Here is a 26,238-nt window from a genome sequence, read left to right as displayed (position 1 = left end):
AGAAAGAAAGAAATTGTGAAGTGCCATAGATACAGAGGATGTTTTCTATCTCTTCTCTGGTTTTATTGCTAATAGAAAAGCAGTTTTATCTGCTATAACAGGCCGTTTCAGTGTCCAGGCTTCACTGCTGGGTGACACTCAAAATCTATGCTGAATCTACAGGCACACGATAAATAGATTTGAGGGTTTTTTTTTTTCTTTTTAATACATCAATTTGCAAGTCAGAACCAGGATTTCTATAAACTCTCTGTAAGCTGTAATCATAAATGGAAATGAGGAGCACTGCAGTGTTTTCGGTCTCCCAATCAACAGTTTGACCTTGATGGGTCTTATCTGAGCAAAAAACCCATTCCAACACTTCACTGAGAGTTGTTTATAACACAGAAGTAGCTCCGTAGGCTATTTCTGGTCCTGTGCATACACACACACACACACACACACACACACCAACAAACACATAACTGTTCGCAGCAAATGCACCCTGTTTTTTAGCTCCTTGCCAGCCAGCATGTAGTTCTGGCACAGTTCCCAGGATTGTTGTCCTGAAGGATTGCTGTTGTGGTCTTTAACCCAGGAGTTCGAGTGAGGTAAGGCAGGGCTCCGACTAACTTTTTCACAGTGGTGGTACTGGTGCCAGAATTTTTATTTTTTCAAGTGTCTGACTCCAGCAGAAAATATGGTTGCACCAAGAAATGTTCTGCCGTGCCAAGCAAAGAGAGTTTTACACTGCTATTTTGTTCCTACCGCCATACTGCTTATTTGGCTATTTAACACATACAAATAACTGCTAAACAGGAACAAAATGCTAGAAAGACATTTTATCATAACTAACCCAGGTGTAGCTGCACTGTAATTTTACAGTCTGCTTTGGCTCCTTTTTATCCCCTATTTCATTTTGTTTTTCTCTTTTAAAAATCCTATTTATGTGTGTCTTTTTAAATTGCCTTTCTGTCTTCTATGCAAATAAACTTGCCTTGCCTTCCAGTATATTTCTGTGACCGATTTATTATTTTAATTGATGTTTATTTTAATAGGGATAAGTATCTATCAATGCTACATACTACAACATTTATAGCCTTTAGTAAGGGCCATTATACAAATACACAACTCAACAAGAAAATACATACAAAACAGCACAAAACACAATGGTACAATACAATAAAACTCAATGACAAGCACCAGATCTACATGACTCAGAGTCCCTCTTTAAAAGCTGTTTCTGCTTGAGTTTAAAATGATTACATACATGACGTCCACAGCTGCTGTGTATGTATATATGGGAATTAAGGTGGCAGACTGCAGTGCTGTAGCAGAAATGACAACACTGACAGCTGCAGGTACATGGTGCTTATGTAGAAGCACTTTCTTCTATTCTATTGAGCTGCACTGGCTCTGTCACTAACAGCCTACAGCTTGTAATCTGTACTGTCTAACCAAATTCATGTGAATGCTGGCAGTGTGGGGAGGGAGAACACACTCACTAGAACCGACATAGCATAAAACACTAAAATGTCAATGAGATCAGCTAGAATCCACACTGTGTGATCAATTTAAATACTTGGTGGACAAAATTTTCAACAGAAAACCTGTGTTTAACAGGGGCGATGGAAAGTTTGAAAGATGTTGATAAAATATCAAGATCTGCCCATCCACTATATTTATTAGAAATAGTATCACTGTTGTTTGTGATTGTGTATTTTAAATCACGTACTTATTCAACATATTTGTCAGTTGTCTCTAAACAGAGCAAGAAGTGTGTGTGTGTGTGTGTGTGTGTGTCCTCGCAGATAATCACACAAGCCGATCCTTTTAATGTCATTGTTGCAGAAGAAGCGACGCCCCGCAGAAACACAAACCTTTTAAGTTATAAATTCATGAGGTTATTTATAAAGATCAGCTCTTTATTGTGATTACAAAAGAGCAGAGGAGCAGCTTCTTGACCGGCGTGGAGAAATGCACTTCTGGTGTCCCCAGCATAACCCTCTGGTCTAGACACAGATGCCTATCACAGTTTTGTAAAGCCAAAGGTGATGTTTTCAGTCCAAAACCCAAATATATTGAGTTTTAAAATATTGTTTTTGGGGTGGAGTTCTGAATCACTGCTCCAGATATATGGGGATAATATGGTCATTTTGATTTAAAAAAACAAACAAAAAAAAACCCAAGATCAGCACCAGTCATAGCTCTCTGCCTCTAATATGACAAATATATGAGGTTTGATTTCTATAGTAGTTTAAATATGTCTATCAAATCCAAACCTGCAGGTTTTTCTTTATTGGTAACAGTGTTGTGGTTCTGTTCTGTTGTTCTCCTGAAGGTCTGTGTGGAGGAAGTGCTTCTGGTAAAACCACAGTAGCCAATAAGATCATTGAAGCGCTGGACGTTCCCTGGGTGGTTCTGCTCTCCATGGACTCTTTCTACAAGGTACAAAATCCAGTTAACAGCACTTAATGTGAAGTGTAATTTAAAATATAAGTAACAGCTTTGATTAATCTTATTTTACAGTACATACGCAGCTACAACAGTTGTAAGCGGTCTTTTGTTTATTAAATGAGTTAATTAAAATTTCTGATTACTTGTTCAGCATTTTAAGCCCAGTGTTCCATAATAATTAGCTTTTGATTTTAAAACAATACCCCATCAATGTAAATGAAATATTCCTTGTGTACACCAGGTCATTAGTGCCGAGGACAGTAGTTCATATCCACTCTCTCCTCTGGGACCAGAGTTCAATTGTATTTTCAGTTTGCTTTCCTCTCAGAATCCTACAGAGCCCATTATGTATGGGCTGTATGGATTGGACCTAGCTGTTCTTGTCTTTGTCAATCGAACACTAGTGAGTAAAATAAGTGGAGAGGGTTCATTCTTAAAGGAAAACTCCACTCTGATGCTTTACAGTGTTGGATTATGTCAATTTCTGATGTTATGTACTTTAAAATGACCAGTTTTGACCACTAACAGACAGTTGTTGCTTTGAATTAAAGATGGATGTATGGATTGTGTGTGTGTGTGTGTATATATATATATATATATATATATATATATATACATTCATTAATATGTAGATATCTAGTGATGTAATGAAGGTGAATGGAAGAGCACGTTTTTGTTGGCGGCACCTTGATTCAGAAGGCATTACCTCGCATTCTGGTCTATTGAGCCTCCTTTTAAATTCAATTTAACAGATGAGGAGGTAGACTTTTTTTTTTTCTTTTAAAGATACGTTTATGGAATTTGTGCCATCAGAACATGACAATGAAAGGCAACATATCAGAATCAGAAATACTTTATTGATCTCCAAGGGGAAACTCTTTCGTTACAGCTGCTCACTGTCATGTCAGTGCACACAGGGATAGAAGGAATAGAAGTACTAAGCAAATCAAAATATAATACACTATAATACAGGTCAGAAAATAAATTAAGTACAAGTGGATATAAGTATAAAAGCTAAAATAAGTGTAAGTACCAAAGTGGATTTAGAGGTTAAGTATGTACGGTATAGTACAATAATATAATAATAACAATAATAATAAGTAATAGTGCAATAAGTGTAGGTGACAAGTGTAGGTAGAAGGAGAGTGGAGATGAAATGCAACAGAAAGTCTGGCTGGATTTGCAGCATCGTAGGAGATATAAACTTTTGGATTTTCTGATACCAAAACTGCCGCAAAACAGGAAGGTGCTGGGTGTAAATGATCTGCACACTTCTCAATTGGAAACACCCAATTTATTGTCTAAGCTTTCTGTGACATGGGCGTGAGACATGACATGGAGCTTTCTGATACCCCATTGAATCCATTTTTAAAGATTATTTTTTGTATGTGTGTGCACTAAAGTGACCTTTCCCATTTTGTCATTTCTTGTATGAAATGTATCTCGAGACCTCAAGCAGAGTTTTCTCATGATCACACACAAATTTTTCAGCATCTAAGCATCAGCACTGGCTTTCAAAATCTACATTGGTGATTGATCATTGAGCCTCCCTGGGAGGATTGGTTATATGATCACAAACAGCAAGTGTCTGCCATCAAATGAAATATAAATTAAATGAAGTTTAGTCCTGAACCTCGCGTGCTTAACTTGTTTTTTTGTCTATGCTGTTGTGGTTGTGTGTTAGGTGTTAAATAAAGAAGAACAGGAGCTCGCAGCCAAAAATGAGTATAACTTTGACCACCCTGATGCCTTTGACTTTGAGCTGCTGGTCACCGTTCTCAGAAAGCTGAAGAAAGGAAAAAGCATCAAAGTCCCGGTGTACGACTTCACATCTCACTGCAGACGCAAAGAATGGGTAAGACCTTCTCACTAACTGAACCAACTCTGTGTTAACTTACTGTATTACTCCATTTTAGATGGAATTTGTCTCTCCAGAACCGTATTAATCGACACTTTAAACTATGGGTACAGCTGGGCATACATACATCACATATTGTTAAACTTCGATTTATTGTTTGCATCCTGATAAAAGTCGCTGCCAGTCATTCCCATTAAAGACCTTCACTGTCACACTGTAGCTGTAACAATGGCAGGCAAATGGAGATATAGTGCAGTGTGTTGTGAATGAGACAGTATTATTTTATAAACCAGTTCATCCAGAGTTCACGTCACCCTTATAAATATCACTCACCTCCAACTCTTTCAGCAGAGTCGATAGTGATTGTTTCTCTTGTTTTCCCTGCCAACTGCAGCATGAGCAACTTGCTTATTGATGGATTTCCTTTTTTGATTTGGTAGTTCATACAGGAATTTTTGTTCATACAGGATTTGTGGGATAGTTGTAGTAATTGCAGACTACCTGTGTGGTCTGCTATTTTTACTTTGTTGTAAAAAATGTGCACCTTTCTAACTGTTATAACTAAAAAAAATCTGTATGTTGATGGTAATAAGTCTAAATTAAAATTTCTAAATTTAACATATAATTAGGATGAGACTAAAAGTCCCGCTACCACTCAAAAATGTTTCTTATTGTTACTTCACTGGATGTTTGAGCTTCACTGTGCAGAGTTTGACACTAGAAGGCTGTTTTCACATTCATCTGCTGAAGTAGGGAAGTTTCTCTGTGCTCACTTTAAATCTCTGTTTAAGACGCGTATGAATGAGCATGATTTTGTTACATTACAACTAGTTTGGAGCCAATCAGGGTCCAATATGCAACTTACATAAGTGTGATGTGGACACTTGAAGCCTCCGGTGCACATGCACTGAGACCAGCCTTTTCATTGCAGAAGGAGACACCTTGTGTCCAGCAATTAAACTTTAGAATTAAAACATATTTGCATATTCATAGATTCTGGTTTTTCCAACCTTTTAACAAGGTAATTGAACTTTTTTTGTTGAAAAAAAAACCCCACAGTAGACACAAATTATTATTCAAAGCAGAGCGCTTTTATAAGTCTTAAAGCATGTCTGGATGGGATCTTTAATCGTATAAAAGTAGCAATATTGATAATCCAATCTCTACTGATGAAATATTTCCAATGCTGTCATCGTAGATAAAGAACTGGGACCTAACCTTCATTGGTACCACCCACTTCAATTCGGTTTGTAGAGGATAATCTGTCTTCCTCAAAATAAAAGCAGCAAACTGTATTTTTTCTTTTTTTTGTAATTTAAAGGATAAAATTACCATCGCAGTTACAAATCACAAACACCCCCAGGGATGTATTGGTCGTTTAAGCTGATGCCAATTGAAATGCCTGTGAATTTGCTAATTATTAAGTATTTAGTGTACAGGACATTAACCCAACGCAAAGAGCACAAATCCCCTCCCAATAGCATTGTGAAGAATCAATCTGCCTGTATAGCACTCTGACAACTCCTCTCTATTTTTTTGCAATGTAATTTCATGGCTGAAAGGCGCTACACCAAATGGGAAATCGCCTATCACGACTTGTGACTCTGAAAACATTTTATGGGCTTTCGGTACTGGGGTGAATGTAATTAAGCCTCAGGCCCCGAGGGTGCTGAGGACTGCGAGGGCCAGCTAGCTTCAGGCTTCAGGTATATACTGTGTGTGTTTGTAAGAGGGCACAGTTGAGTTTTCTTGCTTCTTCCTCTTTGGTAAAACAGGAGCTCTCTCTCTCTCTCTCTCTCTCTCTCTCTCTCTCTCTCTCTCTCTCTCTCTCTCTCTCTCTCTCTCTCTCTCTCTCTCTCTCTCTCTCTCTCTCTCTCTCTCTCTCTCTCTCTCTCTCTCTCTCTCTCTCTCTCTCTCTCTCTCTCTCTCTCTCTCTCTCTCTCTCTCTCTCTCTCTCTCTCTCTCTGTGTGTGTGTGTGTTTCTTCTGTCTGGTTCCCTCTCTCTTTCTCAAAATCAATACTGAGTGTCCAGTCCATTGACTTTAGCATGAAGCTGGTCAGGGGAAGGTAATAGCATTGTGACATACTCAGCACCATTTTGTCTTTGATTGAGACAGTGATTAATCTCTCTTTCTCACACACACATAAACACTGACACATACATTGGTAGTGAAGTGGGTTCACGATGAGGTTTATCAGATTAAAGTGAAGAACGTGTTTGTGTGTGTGTACATGGCTGCAGAATTTCATGTTTAACTGATATCTTTAATCTATCTGTTGATTTTATAAAAGCTAGACTTATTTGTCTTAAAGCAATTTTATAGGAAAACTGAACATCATTTAGTCTGATATAATTTACTTTTCCTTATCAAGCTAAGAAATTAAATGCGGTCTTTGTAGACTGTATATCAAGATACGTTTGGCCAAGATTTTGTACCATGAAATGTTCATATCACCACAAAATCATCTCCTCTTTTTCCGCTTAGCAGGTTTATGACATCCTGTAACAGACTTAATTTAAAGGGGGAATTTCACACTAAAAACACTGTCACTTTGGAAGATACCCACTTGATATGTCTACCTCAGGCTGCCTCTCATCTCGTATCAGCTTTGGTTTAACTTGAGAATGCATTTTGGCATGGAACAAGGACTGTAGATTTTCTTTTCTATTGGAATTGCATTAGGAAGCAATCTCTTCACGGCCAGTATGGACAGGAGGAATGATAACAGCGACCAACGCCTTCAGCATGCATATGGGCACGTGAGCTTTAAGCTAGACTTGACATCTATCCTGTAATTTGTTCCTCTTGACAGAAAACTGTGTACGGGGCCAATGTTGTCATCTTTGAGGGCATCCTGGCCTTTGCCAACAAGGAGCTGCTGAAGGTAAGAATAATCTACTCTCCACTTTTATTACAAGTTAAGTTTTCAATCTTTGTTTGTCTACTGTTTTCAACTCTCATACGCCTGCATGGCTTCACATATCAAATGCCCCATTAATGACAACATACAGTGGGCGCCCTGGTAGTTTACCTGGTAGAGTGCGCGCCCCATGTACCAAGGCTGAGTCTTTACCACAGCGGTCTGGGTTCGAATCCAGCCCATGACCCTTTGCTGCATGTCATCCCCTCTCATCTCCCCCTTTCCTGTCTATCTTCAACTACAAATAAAGGCAGTGAATGCAGCACTGATCGGCAGCTGAACGACCCTCAAGCCTGAGATTTTTTTAAATACCTTCAACCCTTTATTGCGCGACACAAGCAGACCTGTTTTCTTCATTCTCTGTTCTCTGTGCCAAACCTGATTAATGGCTCTGTCAGCTCAGAGACGACCAACAGGCTAGTTAATGCTGAACTAAATCATCTGATTCTGAGTAGGGACATTAAATCAGCTCATTTATCTGTGTGAATAAATATTTCATATGGGTGACAGAGGGGAGTGGGGCTGATATTGGCCTTTTTATTAAATGTCAAATATCCTTCAGTCTGTTTTCCTCTCTGACCATAACTATGGAAATGTCTAAATAAGCTGGCATTGTATTTGATTATCTTTTTATTTATTCATTTTTTTAATTTAATTATTATGTAATCTTTATTATTTAACCAAATTCCTATTTAATGGTAGGAGGTCCCCTTACTATTAAATAGGTAATTACTTTTTATAGATTTATGGTTAATTACGTTTTGGGAGAACCACCAGATAATTACATTTATTTCTTTTTTACATTTTTGGATATAAAAATAGTCAAAGCTAAAAATGGGGTATGGTTAAAAAAATAGTTCAGTCCAAATGGTTAAAAATAAACAGCTGGTATTTACACCCATGTTTGTGCGCATGTGAAGAGCAGACCTAGTTTATGAGGAGAAAATTAATTCAGCAGTCTTTACAATGATAAATGGACTGTACTTATATAGTGCCTTTCTAGTCTTTCTGACTACTCAAAGCGCTTCAGTGATGCTGTTGAGGGTCCCAGAAAATCCATGTGAATTAAAAGGTGAGCGCTTTATAGCAGAGCGGTCCTGCTGCTGCCACACATCGTTCTCTTCAACCTTTTGTAACGGGGACTCTGTTTGTGTGTGTGTGTGTGTGTGTGTGTGTGTGTGAGCTGGACTGTGGTGATAAGGCACGCAGCCTCCCCTGAGACCCAGCTGTGTATTTGAGTACCCTCTGATTCAGTTAATAAGAGCCATTGTCCACAGTGATTAATTGTGTTTTGTGTCCATTCTTTTAATTGAAGTCAGTTATAGTGGCAAATCTGATTAAATAATGGAGAGGTCTGGTTTGAGAAACTGAGATGCTGCATACACACATACATGGTTAATTGAGTTATAAGATTTTTGCATCAGTGTGATGGAAGTAGCTTGATTTATTTTGCAGGTATTTAAAGAGGATTTAGTATTGCACTTCCGTAAAGTTGGGGGACTCACAAGAGACAGATTTTTAAAAATGGTCAATATTGAAGCAGCAGAGGCCCAAGACGTCCTGACTTTTAGATCCCTATGAAATGAAGAGCTCCAAAAACATTGGATCCTACATTTCCCATAATGCAACTCATTAGCGCCTTTTCATTAGACCCTTCCTACCTGGAAAACGCTCACATCTTTCAAACTCATCTCTTTCACACTTTCAGTTTGTAACTCAGGCTTCTGTTTATAAATTTGTCGTCTCCGAGTTCAAGCCGCCGTAACCCTGACGATCCTCCAGTGTTTTCTCATACTTTAGAAAGCTCCAGCTCCAAAGACATCAACTGTTTTCACAGGCTGTATTAGTAATGTCTGTGACTAGTTAACTGACCCATATCTTTACAATCTGCAGAGTTCCCCTTTTTTAATTCACTGGCGTAGCCAACAAGAAGGCATTCCCAGCTGTTCATGATGCATACATGAATGGCGAACCAATGTTGGTTTGGCACGTACTTGTTTGCTTTAATGGCATACCACCAAGACATGCACACAGACTAAATACTAAATGCATTACTTGAACTGAACCAATGCCTCAACTCAGCAAAACCAGGAAAAATCAATGAGCCAGCATCACAACAGAGGTGGAACAACAAAGAGGCAACAGCCTCGCTCACCAAAAGAACTATTGATGACTACTGAAATAAAAGAAGTTTGTGATTTAGATGAGGATGACAGTGAGGGATACAGGTACTGTATAACTCCGTTGCACAACAAGCCAGTGGATTCTGTCTGCAGTAAATCTGACAAGCTGACCAACCAAAAGACGGCATGTTGCTGGATAAGCATGGCTGTCAGCCTATAGGAGTGGATTGTTCCCAAAAGGTTAGAGAGCAAGGCTGCGGCTGTAGATCATTTTCTAACCTGCTCAAACAGGAAAGCACTTTTTGCCACAATGGTGATTTGCAAAAAAATAGAGAGGAGTTGTCAGAGTGCTACACAGGCAGATTGATTCTTCACAATGCTATTGGGAGGGGATTTGTGCTCTTTGTGTTGGGTTAATGTCCTGTACACTAAATCCTTAATAATTAGCAAATTCACAGGCATTTCAATTGGCATCAGCTTAAACGACCAATACATCCCTGGGGGTGTTTGTGATTTGTAACTGCGATGGTAATTTTATCCTGTAAATTATGAAAAAAAAAGTACAGTTTGCTGCTTTTATTTTGAGGAAGACAGATTATCCTCTACAAACCGAATTGAAGTGGGTGGTACCAATGAAGGTTAGGTCCCAGTTCTTTATCTACGATGACAGCATTGGAAATATTTCATCAATAGAGATTGGATTATCAATATTGCTACTTTTTATACAATTAAAGATCCCATCCAGACATGTTTTAAGACATAAAAGCACTCTGCTTTGAATAATAATTTGTGTCTACTTCAACAAAAAAGTTCAATTACCTTGTTAAAAGGTTGGAAAAACCAGAATCTATGAATATGCAAATATGTTTTAATTAAAACACAATTAACTGTTTAATTAAAGTTTAACTGCTGGACACAAGGTGTCTCCTACTGCAATGAAAAGTCTGGTCTCAGTGTATGTGCACTGGAGTGTCTACATCGCACTTGTGTGAAACAGAAAAACTGAAAATGTAGCCTTTATTAAAAAATGTATAGTTGAAGCTCCTTTTAACAAAGCCTTTTCATCTGTGATGTACATGATATTAGAAAAAAACCTAATCGCCTGAAAAAGCTTTAGCCCCTCCTGAGTAAGATGAAAACCTGCCTCGGGATAAATAAAGTTCTATCTTATCTTAAACATGAAATGTGAAATCTGTTAACATGCAAGCGTACAATGCAGCAAATTAATCTTTATTGGGTTTAAACTGAGCTTTTCTTTTGAGGAAGTTCCTGTTTACCTTAGCATCAAATGATATAGTTCTTTCCAGAAAACTAGAACATTATTAGGAAATTCTTGACACGTAAAAGGTTCAGTTTAATGGAGCTTACTGGACAAATCAACGGCTGATTTACTCTTTAAAGTGACAATGATAACGGATGTCTCCTCCGTTTACGCTTTTGATTCTTCAACATGTCCTGACCCCAACGTCACATTTCAGCTGTAAAAATGTCGAATGTCATGGAGGCAACTCAAAATGCTTTTTCACTGTGACTTTCAGTGTGCAGCAGAGCAACGCAGTCTTTGCCTTTTTTTTTTTTGGACAATACTAAAAGATGAAGCCTGCAGTTTTTGTTTGTTTCTGCCATTTGGTCCTCCTTTAACACATTTATACCATTTGTACATACCACATACTTAATATACTTGGGTTCAAAGCTGAAACAATTAGTCAGTTAATCAGTAGAAAATGTATCGCTAACAATTTTGATAATTGAAAAGCAATTTGAATAATTAATCTTGCGCTGTGGGAAATTGTAATTATCAGTAATAGACCAAATATTAGTAAACATGGATATTTGATTGGCTAAACAATTAATAGAAAATAATCGGCAGTAACTGATAATAAAATAATAATTAAATAATAACTTTTGCAGCCCTACTAGGATTAAACATATATATTCTGACGGTATTAAATGTTTTAAAATCAAATATCCAGATCTCATTGGATTGTTCTGTAGTTTGCCCAATTTTTTTCTTTTTCCATACTTGATAGCCTCAGAGATGGCAGTCTGAAGTAATCAGTAAAACATGCCTCAATCAATGTCTCAAAAGTACACACTTAAACACTTTACGTGGTATTTATTTTGATTGCTTTCTTTTGCTTACAGAGAACTGACTAAACATAAATGACTGCACTGTTGTGCTGCAGCCACGAGACAAGCTGTGGTTTGAATAAAGTCACTCGTACGTGTCCCAATTTTACTTACTTAATGACTAGCTAGCATTGTTTACAGGGGGTGGACACAATAAAAGCAACACCTGCACAGTATGATGTATAGTAGGGCAATAAGTACCATACCATGAGACAATATACATTTGTCAGCAATTTTGTCATACGGTATATACTGTATATACTGTGATAGCTTTTCCTTTAATATCTCTGGGTGTTTGAAGCCATGGTAGGCACTGTTGCAAATCAATGAGCATTGCTGCTTTATGGCAATATTGGATTTTTATGAAAACAAAAGTGGGCAACCTAAATTTTACATTAGAAGATTTACAAATGTAGTATTTGTATATAGTATAGTATAATGTAACACAATACAGTGTGTCTGCTTGCACCAGTGCCGTATATCCACATGCTGTATATACGCATTGGCATTCAAGGTATTCTAGGAAACAGTACTGTTGCTCACTGTAATTTTGTGTAAGACATATGGAAATGCAGTAAAGAAAAAAGGAGCATAAATAGAAAAAAAACACAGATTAATTAGACTGATTTCTTCCCTTCCTGTCTGCCAGCTGCTGGACATGAAGGTGTTTGTGGACACAGATTCTGACATCCGCCTGATACGGAGGCTGAAGAGGGACATTTCGCAGCGTGGACGGGACATCAGCGGCATCATCAAACAGTACAATAAGTTTGTAAAGCCAGCATTCGAGCAGTACATTGAGCCCACGGTGCAGTCTGCTGACATTGTGGTGCCCAGAGGTCAGTTTTATATTTGGTTTGCTAAATAGAAACATACTACTACTACTTTTTAATAAGTCTACACTTTATATGCTGCTTGATAATGGTGCTACTAGGCCGTTACTGCTCCAAACTACATACACCAGTGTGCTGTAGTTGAAGCTTCTTTGCACTCGTCAGTAGCTCATCTTCAGTACTGCTGTTCAGGCTAAGATGACGTGTGGAAAAATGTGTGTATACCCACCAAAGTAAGGTGTCGTATTATTAATTGTAGTGTTATGTATGTGCATTGAAACCGGCACTAGTGTTGAAAAATATCAAATGACACACTGAATACCTTTATTTGGCAGGTTCATTTAAAAATGGTTGGTAAATTCTTGTCCTTTTGTGTCATAAACTCATCTTATCTACAGGTGGAGAAAACTTTGTAGCACTGGATTTGATAGTTCAGCACGTTCACAGTCAGCTGGAGAAGGTAAGGATTCCTCAACTTGTTTCTGTGCAAGAGTTGGACCATGAACAGGATTTTACTGATTCAGCTGAACATTTTTTTGTAGAAAAACTGCTGCCTCAACTGCATGCTGTGCTGACAAGAGCATTATTTTCTATAATCTGCAGTTGCTGCCGCTATGAGGGAAGAGTATTTGAAACACAACAGCCATAACATAGCTAGTGAGCTTCATAATGATCAAAATAATAACTTCTGCTACACAATTGTAATTCTAAAAAGCTGAAGTTAGCTTAAAGTTTAGAAAACCTGCTGTCCTGCCTAAGAGCAGCCACTTTTAGTCTACCATGCAGCTGTCCTTTATTAACTTAAAGTAAGAAAGAGCATAGGGGTGTGAGATAGTGTGAGATAACATGGCCTGTGGTGCTTTGTAAGCAAATCTCTTCTGGGGGTCATTCTGTTGGTTTGCATGTGTTGCCTGTACACGCGAAACCTGACATAGTGTTTCAGTGTTTCAAATTTATAATGAGGGCAAATACATTACATACTTTTATGTCTTATGTCACATCATACTGGTAGAAGTGGAACAAATCTCTAAATGTGACAGTTAATCAAATTCATAAGAAGCACAAATTTACTTTTTGTGTTGACCCAGCTTTGAAATTTGTGGTGTTTACTTGTAGTTACGGTATACTACAGATTAAATGGTAGTTCAAATATAGTGAAATCAACAAAATCTGTCACACAGTGAAAACCAGCCTTTGGCCAGTGGGAAAGGGAGATCAATCATCCTCATCAAATGAGTAGTTTGCAGCGCTCTCTGAGAGAAGTTATTATAAAATATATATGGTTTTATTTCTGCCTTTGAGTCAGGTGTTTGTGTCAAGTTTAATGTGTCACATGAAAACCTGAAAGATGACAAATTTTAGATCAAATCTGAAATATACTTACATGTCTGCCACCACACTTATTGGTGCTTTTTAACAACATCTTATCACCGCTGCCAGTCACTGTAGAGCTGGGGGAGAGAGCAGGTTCAGTCAAAGAGGATAAAAGAATAATTCATTGCCATTACAGGATCGGGGTCCAAGATTAAAGCAACAAATGACTTATTCTACCATTTACAAAGTAATTACATTAACCGGGGTTTTGGGTAAGGCTGTGTGATCCTGTGCCCTCTGGTAGTTTCTTACCTTTTTAAAGCTGGGTTGACTGATATTTTCTAGTGGTATACACAATCTTCATTGTTTTACCACATGAGATAAATGCAGCCTCAGGTCTGATCTCACTAGTCTGTATACTTGTTGAACCTCACGTTGTCTCTAAACACTTCCCCCCTCTGCTGGTTGAACAAGCTAAGTGATGGTCAGGCTTTCCTGCTGTTTTCTGCAGATGAAAAACTGGATTAAACCTTTTGGTTTTCACTATCTGCTTAATGTCCCGTCTTATTAGGCTCACAATTCGGGAGGAAATCAAGCACAGTAAACTAAAGTATCCTTCAAAATGATAAAATTACACTAAAAACAAATTAAATATTTAATTTCTTGACACAGTTTATTTCAAACTCAATCAAAAATCTGCCTCAGGAGTTCCCTGGTCTCGTTATCCCCCCCTCTCCCCTCTCTATACCCCAGTGATCTTAGTGAGACAGAGGTCCAGGTACCTGAGATTAATGACCACATAAAGCCAGGAGAGGTGTCCTCCATCTTTCCTCACCTCACTGTACAGTCAGCCAGCCACTTTATGACCTGTACCAAACTATGATCTGTTCTACCTTCGACATATTCATTCATGGCCACTAGTAGAACACACAGAACATATTTCACATTCACGACACCTGCAGTATGTGACATGGATAAGTGGAAGCGCAAGTGCAGGTTAGCATAATACTGTCCTGATTTTGCTGTATGGACCTAATTCACCCTTTTTTTCTCCTTTACTCACATTAATGTGGTTGTGCATTCACGTGTGCAGTAATGGGGTCTGTTTATCTTTATATTACTGCCTACCTGTGTTTGTGTGACAAAATTCAGATTGAAACTGCACATTTCTTGATGTAAAATGAACCCTAGTTTGTTTACAAGAGTTTAGACAGAGGTGGGGTTAAATTCCGCATTGCTACAAGAATTCATGTTGTTGATTGTTTTAAACTATTGCCTCATGGTAGTATATGCACATACCAATATTTTATTAAGTTTGGTTCAGATTTTTACTGTCCAGTAAGAGAAAGTTATTTTTGCACTCGACAGGATAAAAACAGTAAGGCAATAAAACAATTGATGGCATTAAAAGTGTTATTATCATACCAATACAGTAAAATGTTTTTGTAATAAAAGGAAAAACTGCAGCAATAAGAATTAGGATATGAAGTGCTAAGCTGTGCTGTGAACCAAGAGGCAGTTTATGGTGTATTAGAATGAAGAGTGTTTATGATCAAGGGATAAATGAAAACTCAAACCTCTTGCTTTTAATTTTCAGAAACCTCTGACCTAAGCAGAGAGTGTCAAATTCCTTAAAGACAGTCAGAAAATAGCAAATCCAGAACTTTCTGTCAGGCTAGAGGGAAAGAAACGCATCAAGAAAAAGATTGAAAGCTGAGTACAGCTTCGACATTTCAAGTTTACCTGATGAAGAAATGTTGGCACATCGTAGCTGTACTCAGTGAACCTTTTTGGGAGCATCAAGTCAGCATGGAGGTGCCTTTTTCTGAACTTTAGGGCCGGAGATATGGTTGAAATCAATATTAGATATTGATAAGAATGTTTCCAACATTGATATATATTACACCAACAATCCACTGTTATGCATTACATAAGACTAAACTTTTCATGTGTAAAACAAATAACCAATAAGTAACTTTCTTAGTTTTTAGCCACATTAGCGGCATGGCTTTGTGGATGGCAATTGCAGTCGATTGGTCCAACACTTTGGTTCAAACTGAAATATCTCTTGGATGGATCAATATGAAAATTTGTACAGATATTCATGGTCTCCAGAGAATAAAGGCTACTAACTTCATCACCATCAGGTCAAAATTGTCATTTTTCCAATACTTTGCTTTATGACCAAAACTACAACTGCAAAACTACATTTCCATCAGCCTCAGCTGTACTTTGTGTTTAGTGCCAATGTTAGCATGCTAACGTAGTAAACTAAGATGGTGAGCGTGTTAAACATTATACCAGCTAAACATCAGCATGTTAGCATTGTCATTATGATCATGCTGATGTTAGCATTTAGATCAAAGCCCTGCTGTGCCTAAGTAGAGCCTCACAGAGCTGCTAGCATGGTTATTTCAAACAATTCCACTGAAGATTGATATACATTAATATTGCCCAGTCCTACATTCATATTTTAATCAAGGTCAAGGGTGGGATGTCATTTAATACTACATTTTAACAAACAAACAAACATTAATTTAGCTGTAAATGTTTGGCTTTGTTTTGTTATGTTACAGATTGGCTTATCTCATGTTTTTTTTGTTTTTTTTCTTATGTGTCTCACTGTTTGCACACGTGTGTGTGTGTGTGTGTGTGTGTGTGTGTGTGTCTCCTTGTGCGTGCACGACTCCCCTTGCCTGGCTGAATGCTGTGTAACCATTCCAGCGTGAGATCACTGTGAGGTATGACTGTTGATTTTTTTATTACTACATCTTCTCCTTCTTCCTGTTTCTTTCCCTTCCTGCTTTCACTCTATTTTCAACCATTTGAAAACAAAGACAAAATAAAAAATTGTCTTGTTTTTGTTTGTTTTTTTTACTGATGAACAAGCCAATCAATCAATCAATCATTCTGCCTGGTTAACCTCTGCAAGTACTTTACAGCAGTAGCTGGCAGTTGTTTTTAGCGAAAAAGCTCTAATAAACCTACTGTACACTAACTGCCCAGCACCAAACGGCAGACCAACAAAGTTAGCGACTAGCTGGTGAACACATTTAGCGAATTTAAGAGCAAGATATTTCCCTCAGGAGTTGGTAGAGACTAGAAGAGAGCTAAACTTTCATTAGTCAAAAAAAAAGCTAGTAATTACTGAATTACTGTTTGCTGACATTTTCACCTAATCAACTTTTTAAGATGAGGATATGTCATTGTGTTTACAGCTTGTTCTGCTGCCCCCAAGTGGCCAAAATAAGCAATGAATATTGCGTTAACATTGGAAGACCTTAATGTCTTCAAAGTTCCACATGCCATGTTCACATGACCACACCAACCTACAACCAGGCCAGCAAATCTCATGCTAATTCACTCCTGTTTTGTCCTCAAGTCAAGAAAAGATATTTTTATACATATATAGTTGTTCTTTAGCCTGCTGCTTCAAGAGGTGGTGGACTATAGTTGTAGTTTTAAAAGGCAAATCGCAACTATTGAGGCAATGTGTCGTTCAGCACTCTGCTGGGAACAAACACCTGAATAAAACGCTCACATCACCTCACGCTGACAGGCTCTGGGTAAAATGTGCAATATGGGACCAGTCGAAAAAAGCAGCTAGTGCTCTGAAAAATATGCCCAGTGGACACGTCTTAAGACACACTAAGAGTTTAAAAAAATAAAACGTTTTTTGCAGTGTACATACCTACCTGGGCAGTAAAGGATGACTAATCTGTATTTTCAGCTCCTAAAGTAGCCTGCTTGGAGTGTGAATGAATTGAGTCACCTAAAATGAACCCCATTTATAAGACAAATTGAACTGAGCTTGCTGCTCTTCAGCCCTGAACTAGAAAGTATTTGTTCAGTGTTGCACAGCAGTGATGTAGTGGAGCTGTTTTACTGCTCTAATGCTGTTCTTTCTCTTCTTCTGTCTTTTATATTTTTGTCTCCTCTTGTTTTTTGTATATTTTTCTTCCTGAATTTTTTCTGTCTCTTTCTTCCCCCTACTTTTTTATCACTTAATCTCAACAAATGAATATCTGTCACCTTCTTCAGAGGAAGCTCCGCTGGGATATGTGAGGCTCCCCTTGTGCATCCTCTTCTAGTAGTTTTTAAAGCACAGTTTTGATGCACTCTGGCCTTTTTAACTTGTTAAAATAGGCTGTGCATATTTAACTAAACGAATGCCTTCACCGTAGAAAAGCCAACATGCTTGTTTGTTCTCTTTGATGTCTTTCATGACCAAAATGTGATGATGATATGCTGAAGTTGTTTTGGCAGGAAAGCATTAAACTCATTCGCAGTTCTGAGTGTTAAAGCAAAAGCATGCTTTATTTCTTACAGGGTAGGCACAGAGCATGCAGCAAACAAATTGTTTCATCGCTCTTTAACATTGTAAGCATGTGTTTGAAAGAGTATTCGCCACGTGCTAATTTTCGGAAAAATGCAGTTCTTGTTTTGCATTTTGTCGGCTTAAGGTGATGGCACACACTTAGTCTTGATGCCAAGATGTTTGCCTGGCAATAACAACACAGAATGCCCAGCTACTTTTGCCGTAATATGATGCCAACAATTTCAACAGACTACAACTCAATTTCTGTTGTTCATTAAGAATTAAGTTAAACAATAGATTATTTACGGGCAAACATGACCAGAGTGAAATTATTATTGCACCTTGGGTTGTTTGTGTTGGAGGTTCAGAGTTTTTGGGCAAGAATGGCTGATTACCTGATTGTTTTTCTAAACTTATGACAGCTGTCTGAACAGAATAAAACGATTCATTTTTTCATTCATTTTACTTTTAGTTCACAGCGGCTCATCTAACCCTAGAATCTGAGGCCGGTTGCACAAAGATACTGTTCAGTATGTTGGAGTGGTCTACACACAAGCCACTCTCTCTCAACAGATCATGACTCTTTGTGGTTTTATAACAATGTTGTAGAACGAACAATGAGAAAGGAGGTAGACAGCTCTGTGCAGCTGATGAACTTTAGTCAAACTTTTATCTTTGTGAAACCAGCCCTGGTGCAGTTAAACAACATATTGTAAACATCTGTTTTGTATAGCAAGTACCCATCATGTGTATTAGAAGTAACATACTGTATGTAGTGGGTAGTTATAGTGGGATCCAGATTTAACAAATTAGCCTGGTGACTAGGTAACAATTCAGCTGGTTCTTCTCAATCTGCAATCTTATCACGTACTTGTTTGCAGTAGCAACTGTTTACTGTGTCATAGTTACATGATGCTCTTCAGTGCAGGTCCCCAAGTGGGACACCAAATTCAGATTTCAGATTTAAAGATACTTGGCAGGCAATAAGGCCAACTGGCAGCCTCAGCGATCAAAATATTTAACATCAATACTGGGCTTCAAAAACTCTTATTAGTTTAGTTCTAAATTAAAAACCTTTCACAGAAAAGATAGCAAATGGACTGATTATTTAACACACAAGAGCAGGATAATAATTAAGAAAATCTTTAGCTGAAGGGAAGTCTTAGTCTGCTGCTACAGTATGTTACTTTACCACTCCTGATCATTCCTGCATGTCAGTCACTCTGTATTTATGTATGTATGTGTTTGATTTTCACAGATCGGCTCTGGCCTCGGCTCACCAGGGTCAGCCTTTACCCAAAACCCTCAGTGTGATGGAGAGCACACCGCAGGTCCGCGGCATGCACACCATCATCAGGTCAGAATATACACACATTTTACAAGTAAAATTGCTTAAAACAGAATTTGTCAGAAAATATTTGTTATCAAAGAGAAGGTTCATACTTAAAGGGTAGTCGAGTGATTTAGTGTTGCACATAGAGTTGGGGGACTTGCAAGGGACAGATATGAAAAACAACGGTCAAAATCAAAGCAGCTGAGATATCCTGACTTTCATTCCCTAGTATGCGTCAAGCACTCACAATCTTTTTCATCCTCTTTGCTCGTGACCTCTGTGTGTTTGTGTAGGAACAAGGAGACTAACAGAGATGAGTTTATCTTCTACTCCAAGAGATTAATGAGGCTTCTGATCGAACATGCCCTCTCCTTCCTGCCTCTCAAGGTGAGTTTTGGTTTGTTTGTGTGGAAGCGTGAAGAGTATGAACCCTCCATGATTTAGTGTTCCGCTTTAAACATCCAGTTGACTGGTATAATTGTTAAAGTGGCAGGTGAATTTTGTGACTTCGATGTTTTAGTGGCAAGTTAATAAAATGGTTTTCAATGGTTTTCTTCGTCTTTTTCTCCCTCTCCAGCCAGTATCTGTGGAGACACCTCAGGGGGGCGTCTATGACGGCAAGAGGCTGAGCGGTAAAAGAGTAAGTCTGCTTTCATGCTTCTGTTCACATGGTTGTTATTAAGGTAACATTAAATTATCTTTGTGGTCACCAAGCTCAAGTCCATGTTTAGCCCCTCAGCGCCTCTCTGTGGCACCTTTTACCAAGTGTACATCTTCGTGACAAACAGTGGTGAAACATGGAGAACAAGAAGTATTTTTGGAAAACTAAAGTGTGGATACAAATAAAACAAGTTGTAGATGTAAAGTGGCAAGTTCACACCCATTTTAATTTACTGTACAAATGATGCAGTGAAAATTTGACAGGATTTATGAGAAACCAAATTTTGTATTTAGCAATGTATGTGAAGACTTGGGTGTCTTTGAGCTGCCAGGTGATGTATTGAGGAATGTGGTGCTCACAGCAGATGTTTCCATGCAGATATTTTAGGTCTTCAAAGATCTTCACTAGCGTTCTCAGTGCCAGATAAGCTGCATACCCCAGTAAACATCACCAAAACGTTAAATTCCTCATGTGTGTTTTTGTAGATCACAGGTGTTTCTATCCTGAGAGCAGGAGAGACCATGGAGCAGGCTCTGATGGCTGTATGTAAAGACATCAGACTGGGAAAGATCCTCATCCAGACCAACCATGACACAGGCGAACCAGAGGTATGTGAGTCTCAAACATTACAACCTGTGTTTCTGTTTTGTGTCCATTGTCACATGTAGCGTAAAGTATTGTATTTGCCTCATAAAGTAAATACTTTTTTGCAGAAGTTTACTACGTATGATGTAATGGCTTAGTTCAGTAACAAGTGTCACAAGACTATAGCCTAAAAAATTACATAATGGACTTAGAGATTAGTCACGTCTTGTCACTTGTACACGTTTCTTTTTGGCATGCGGAAAGGATTTGGCAGGAAACGTATTGCCTCATCAAAGATAAAATGTGGTTTGGCAGCGTGTAGCAAGGTTCAAAATGTTCAGTAAAGAGTCAGAACTCCGGCTTTCAACCACAAGAAAGAAGTTGGTCATCCAGCACAATGAAATCCACGATTTTCTCAGTTATCAGTTTTGCTTTGTTACTGTCTGGATGAAGTTTCCTGCGCTTCCTCACTGCTTCTAACAATTGTTATTGCTTGTACAACTTCCTCACACAACTTTTGCTTTACATGATGCTTGGTGTGTTTTTTTTGTTTGTTTTTTTCTGGATTGTGGGGTTTAGGCTTCCCATATGGATTCTGCCCCTCAACACAGACGTTGCACGCTTTAGCTTTTTGGTTTTGCTTTTTCCTCCTTTAGCATAAAATACCTTGACATAACTGACAAAATGTAGCTATTCAAATTCAAGATTTGTCAATAACTGATAATCATTTGTATCTCATTGTACTTGTACTTGATTTTTCTTGCACTGATTAAATAATTTTTGCTAGTAACAGATACAGGTAGTGAATATCAGAATATCTGCACATTTTGAATGTTATGTACGTACGGTCTCGTCTCCTTCCTCTAGCTTCACTACCTTCGTCTGCCCAAAGACATCAGTGAAGACTACGTCATCCTGATGGACAGCACCGTATCCACCGGAGCTGCCGCTCTCATGGCCGTCAGAGTGCTGCTAGTAGGTCTACATAACTCTACAACTGTAGGGTTTTCTTTTTTAAACACTGATTTATAAATGTCAGCTTATAAACGTTCAGAATTTTACTAGTCAAAATGTTTCCTCAGTATGCTGAAAAACTTCATATTGCCATTGAGAAATTTGATTTAAGATTGAATAAACCTTCTAATTCATATGAAGATCATTGGAGAGAATCTAGGATTGGGTGATGGCTAAAAAAATAGTGAATGTATTCAGTCAGCCATAATGGAAACCAGTCCACAGTCCATGAGGTTTTTCAGTCTTCAGTGAGCATCCTCTCTCTTCCCCCATTTTCCTCTGAAGGACCATGATGTAGCAGAGGATAAGATCTTCCTGTTGTCCCTGCTAATGGCAGAGATGGGCGTCCACTCGGTGGCCTATGCCTTCCCTAAAGTCCGCATCATCACCACCGCTGTGGACAAGGAGGTCAACGACCAGTTCCACATCATACCAGGCATCGGTGAGGAGGTTTCTTTTTCCCCTCACCTGAATTTGTAGTAGGCAAGAAGCAGTTTCACACAAGTTAGTTTGCCTTCATTTATCATATGGGAGAATTAAGATTACAAAATGCCATAGAGTTTTAAATATAAGTTACATACAAGAACACATGCATAAAAACAAATGCCCAGACAAATATACACATAAGGTCTTAAGGTGCTGCCTGAAGCGTTGCGTGGCGTCCTGAACAGTAACGGCAGCATCACCTCTGGTTTTAAGAAGGGAACAAGGAACGTCTGAGTCCTTTTAATAAGAGAACCTAACTGACCTTGCAGTGCTGTAAGAGCTCAGCAGCTCAGTTATGTATGCCAGAGCCAGCCACTGTAAAACTTTATGAATTATCTTTAACCTTCATTGGCAGGCGGTGGAAGACAATAAGAGAATGTGATTTATGGATCAATCAGTACAGGTATTAAATGGTAAATCAACACTGAATCACATTGGGCATTAAACTGCTGCTGCACTACTCTCTGTGGGTTTAAACTGTTCAGCATGCTAAACTTCTGGCCAAAATCTTGTGAAGCCATAGCCGATACTTTGCCTTTGACAAATGAAAACACCTGCTTTGACATAAGTATTTAAAATGTAGCCACAGGTGCAGTATCTAATGTAATTCAATCTAGTGACAATATACCTTTTTCATAGAAGACATTTGGAAGTGTTTGGCTGAATTCCATTTAGCTGCTTCAGTTTCAGGGTCCTGCTACTGTGCATGCTGGCTCGCTGTCATGTCGTACCGGGACGAAGCCATCATTAATGTTGCAATGCAAACTCATTGTGGAAATCTGCCACTGGCACATGGCTAAGCAGCAATAACAAGAACCAGAAATATTGGGTACAGTTTAAAAGTTAGAGGAGATGAACAGTAGTTAGTTCAGCCAACAGGTTGGCAGAGGTTGTGCAACTGTTATGTCCCCACCCACCATCCCTACCTGGCTTTGGGTTTTTTGCATCCCACTTAAGATTGCAGGCCTGAATCTTGTGAAAATAGCTGAAGTCGCCTAAAGGAGAGGACACATTACAAAACTGAAAACCTCTGTCTTTCTCTCATTTTTACCTTCTTTTCTTTTTTTTGTTTCCAAAGGTAATTTTGGAGATCGTTACTTTGGCACCGATGCTCCGTCAGACTGGTGTGAAAGCGATGAAGGGATGGACTTCTGAAGAGAGAACCTATCAGGGGATGTGGAGGGTTGTTACAGTAAAGCACTTACAGCCATGAAAACAGTGAAAAGACCCTCCTTCATCCCTCACTGCTCTGATCTGCTCCATCAGGGAGGTGATGCTGTATAAACTGCTTCCTATTCAAATGAGTAGAACGAGTTCACTTCTAGGTCGGTGCGATTACTGATCTAAGTGCTACGAGCTAAGCAGAGATTTCCATTTGTGCCAGGCAGCATTCAGTCCACTCCCCATTCAAGTTCAAGTTTACTGCAAAGTTTAAAGAAGCGTTACTGTCATGCAGGATGTGGGATGTTTGTTGGCTTTGATATCTTTTTACCCAGTTGTAATTATTCGACTACAATCCCAAAACGTGCTGCCAGCTTAAGTTCAGAATGCTTTATTGTGATGTAAATAATGTTGCCAGTAATGTGTTTGTGTTGCTGAAGCTGCAGGCTGTGAAGCTTTGTGTGTTGATGTGTTGAATTCACGTACTGTCAGTTTACTGGAAGAGTTTCTTTCAGCATTTTGCACAGTAAGCCCTCATAAACCAGATATTGTAAATAAAGCATTGTTAAAAAAGAAATCCAGCTGGAGAATTAGCTGGAAAGATTTGGCTAGGTTTTAATCCTCAGCAGTTATAAAAAAATATGTACTTCATAGTGTTCAGTCGAAACCCTCCTACCTATCTAATCAGTAATAATCTAATTTGTTTTGCACAAAGACATGAACAGAAAATAACGCCTCATCTTTTAAGACAAGTCTCTATCACAAGCATTGGATGTTTAGGGGAGGAAGTTTCCAGAGTTTGAGGTAGTTAGCAGTGTACTGTGATTTTTTTCTTTCTTCGTTTTAAAGCTTAAAGCTTTCTGTAAGAATTATTAGTGTGTTACAGCTTTGCTCTGCTGATGAAGCTACAGCTGTCTGTACTGTAAGATGATATTATCTCAGGCAACTTTCACTGAAAGGAACAACAAGGATTCATACTTGAACAAACAGTCAAAGATTGTTCCTTATATTTGTTTTAGTTTTTATCTGGCTGTACACCAGTAGGTTACCACAGCAGTAACAGAGTCCATTATTTCATGTACATGTAGAGTTTCCACCGCGCTTAGAAACAGTAATTCTTTTAAGTTAAAAACATTTTTCATAAATTAAAACCCTTACAAAAACATTGAACGTCATCGTTACATTAAGAAACAACATTTCACTTAGCTTAGATGCTAATTAAGTCAACCTATAGCTAGCAAATGCTTTGTATTGCATTGCTTGTCAAACTTTGTGTAGAAACCGCTGGTGTAACTCTCTGTTGTATGTTCACATCTGAACTTTGGTGACTGGCCAAAAAGGAAAAAGCTCATCGTAATCTTAGAGATCACGACACCAGGTGTTACTCCTAGTGGTCAAATGTCATGATTTTAAAACAAGAAACATGCCGCACTTGTGTTAGCATAAGATAGGTATATTCAAATTTATTTTGTCATAGGTTTTAAGTCTCAGTAGTCTTTCATGTGTGAACTTCTCATATTTTCAGTTTTTCTGTATATAACAGAAACTGACCCATATGGGGATGCTTGTTTGTGGTAACCTTGTTTGCTGCTGCTGCTTGTGGCTGTTTTTTTTTTTTTATGTTTTTATTTATTTATTTGTATTGTTTGCAGGGATTCTACATCTTCACACATTTGTTTTACATCACATCCAAGTCACATAACCAGTATATTTTTGTTGTAATGTTATTGCACTGAAGATCTGCAGACACATTCGCTGTCCAGAGCATATCGGTGTAACACCAGGTTTATTTTAACAATAGGGCTTATTTACTGGACAGTTTGACTCCTCAAACACAGCTTTAACTACCATTTAATAATGGCTGTGTTCCTGTCAGGTGCTTGCTAGTGTGCATGCTGTGTTTATTGACGCACTAAATGGAACAGATCTATTATCAATGTTTTAGTTAAACCTGTGTTCTAGTCAAATGTCCACCATGTGAAAACACTTCTGGATTAATTCTGTTTATGTCCAGCTGTCTAGCCAACTTTATGCAAATTACACATGTAATTGACAGCACACTACAACAACAACAATAACTTTTTAAAATTTTATCTGTACTGTATGACACAACAATATACTCTTTTTTTATGTGGAAGCTGGGTACCTCGCATTGTCATTTACATGAAACTTTTGCTAAACAGTGTTGCTAATATATTAATTTTTAAGAAGGATTTGTCACAGAAGGAAAAGCGCTGGTGTAACTAGTAACACTAATACTGGCTCAGTTGTATTTAAGTGGTGCTTTTGAGCCAGCATTCACCGGTGCACCTGAATTGAATGCAGCCATGATAATGTTACTAGTTACACCTGGGGTTTTTTTTGGGCACGTCAACATGTCCTCTTGTGAGAGAGATCTGTTGGTTTCACTTTGTTTTTGTAAGTTTCAATTAACATGTACAGAATAAATTTATTAATTTAAAATGACTTAAGTTTTTGTTGAGTGAAAGCATTAAATGTAGTTTGGATTCTGTCATTTTGTTACCTGTAGTGGGGTCGCCCGCAGAAGGGCAGGAGACTTTCTTGTTTACAGCGGAAGTGACGCACACTGTAGTTCTTATGCTGCCTTCCACGGCTGTAGGAAATAATACATTTTACTTTGTGTGCTGTCCATTCAGGCACAGAAAGGACAATCTAAGTATATATTTCTCACTTTTTACGAAAAAAAAAGGGACTGCGTGCACATAAAATAAATATAAGGGTATTATCAATAGAGGACATTTATTGTATTTTAGGGACAGGTTGCATTGAAGCCATATGAACTACAATAAAACTACTGTTATGTTTTTGTTCTTTTCTTACTGCTATGTGTAAAAGAAAAATGCTAAATTATATGCAAATGTACTCTGTTTAGCTTGCGCTTGTCAACTAAATCCAAAATATTATTGACGTTACCAGACCAAGCAGTAACATGTTGATGCAGCATCTTTAATTTGTTCTTGCCATATTATTATAAAGGCAAATTCATTTAACATGGTTTAGCACTTTGGATACAACTTTTGCATGGACCCTTGATTGATTTTTAGAT

At 38.2% G+C, this 26,238-nt stretch overlaps 1 protein-coding gene and 1 long non-coding RNA gene across 5 annotated transcripts in view; one reads left to right on the top strand and one right to left on the bottom strand.

Annotated features, from left to right (window-relative positions):
• The window catches only part of si:ch211-243j20.2 (uridine-cytidine kinase-like 1), a 30,202-nt gene extending 4,565 nt beyond the window's left edge, over window positions 1-25,637 (top strand). For 2 of the 3 annotated variants that reach the window (XM_044168999.1, XM_044169001.1), the window contains exons 3-15: window positions 2,318-2,424; window positions 4,118-4,288; window positions 7,106-7,177; window positions 12,116-12,305; window positions 12,698-12,759; window positions 17,655-17,674; window positions 19,190-19,288; window positions 19,558-19,651; window positions 19,842-19,904; window positions 20,411-20,533; window positions 21,378-21,485; window positions 21,810-21,966; window positions 23,089-25,637. In XM_044168999.1, coding sequence (XP_044024934.1) covers window positions 2,318-2,424; window positions 4,118-4,288; window positions 7,106-7,177; window positions 12,116-12,305; window positions 12,698-12,759; window positions 17,655-17,674; window positions 19,190-19,288; window positions 19,558-19,651; window positions 19,842-19,904; window positions 20,411-20,533; window positions 21,378-21,485; window positions 21,810-21,966; window positions 23,089-23,165 — 1,343 coding nt within the window. In that variant the 3' untranslated portion in view covers window positions 23,166-25,637. Of the gene's footprint in view, window positions 1-2,317; window positions 2,425-4,117; window positions 4,289-7,105; window positions 7,178-12,115; window positions 12,306-12,697; window positions 12,760-16,337; window positions 16,355-17,654; window positions 17,675-19,189; window positions 19,289-19,557; window positions 19,652-19,841; window positions 19,905-20,410; window positions 20,534-21,377; window positions 21,486-21,809; window positions 21,967-23,088 lie in introns of all 3 variants that reach the window. The other variant, XM_044169000.1, reaches the window with a different exon arrangement.
• Window positions 21,859-23,176, bottom strand: LOC122863014. 2 transcript variants are annotated; one of them, XR_006374896.1, is made up of 3 exons: window positions 23,109-23,176; window positions 22,639-23,005; window positions 21,859-21,992 (listed from the first exon to the last, which is right to left on the bottom strand). It is a non-coding gene; the product is annotated as an uncharacterized LOC122863014 (long non-coding RNA). The 2 variants fall into 2 exon arrangements; XR_006374895.1 differs by lacking the exon at window positions 21,859-21,992 and having other exon boundaries at window positions 21,999-22,806; window positions 22,937-23,005.
• Window positions 25,638-26,238: the final 601 nt, after the last annotated feature.

Source organism: Siniperca chuatsi, linkage group LG16 (genome assembly GCF_020085105.1).
Source record: "Siniperca chuatsi isolate FFG_IHB_CAS linkage group LG16, ASM2008510v1, whole genome shotgun sequence".
NCBI lineage: Eukaryota > Metazoa > Chordata > Actinopteri > Centrarchiformes > Sinipercidae > Siniperca > Siniperca chuatsi.
Note: the sequence above shows the minus strand (reverse complement) of the source record. Positions and strands in the feature narration are given on the sequence as shown.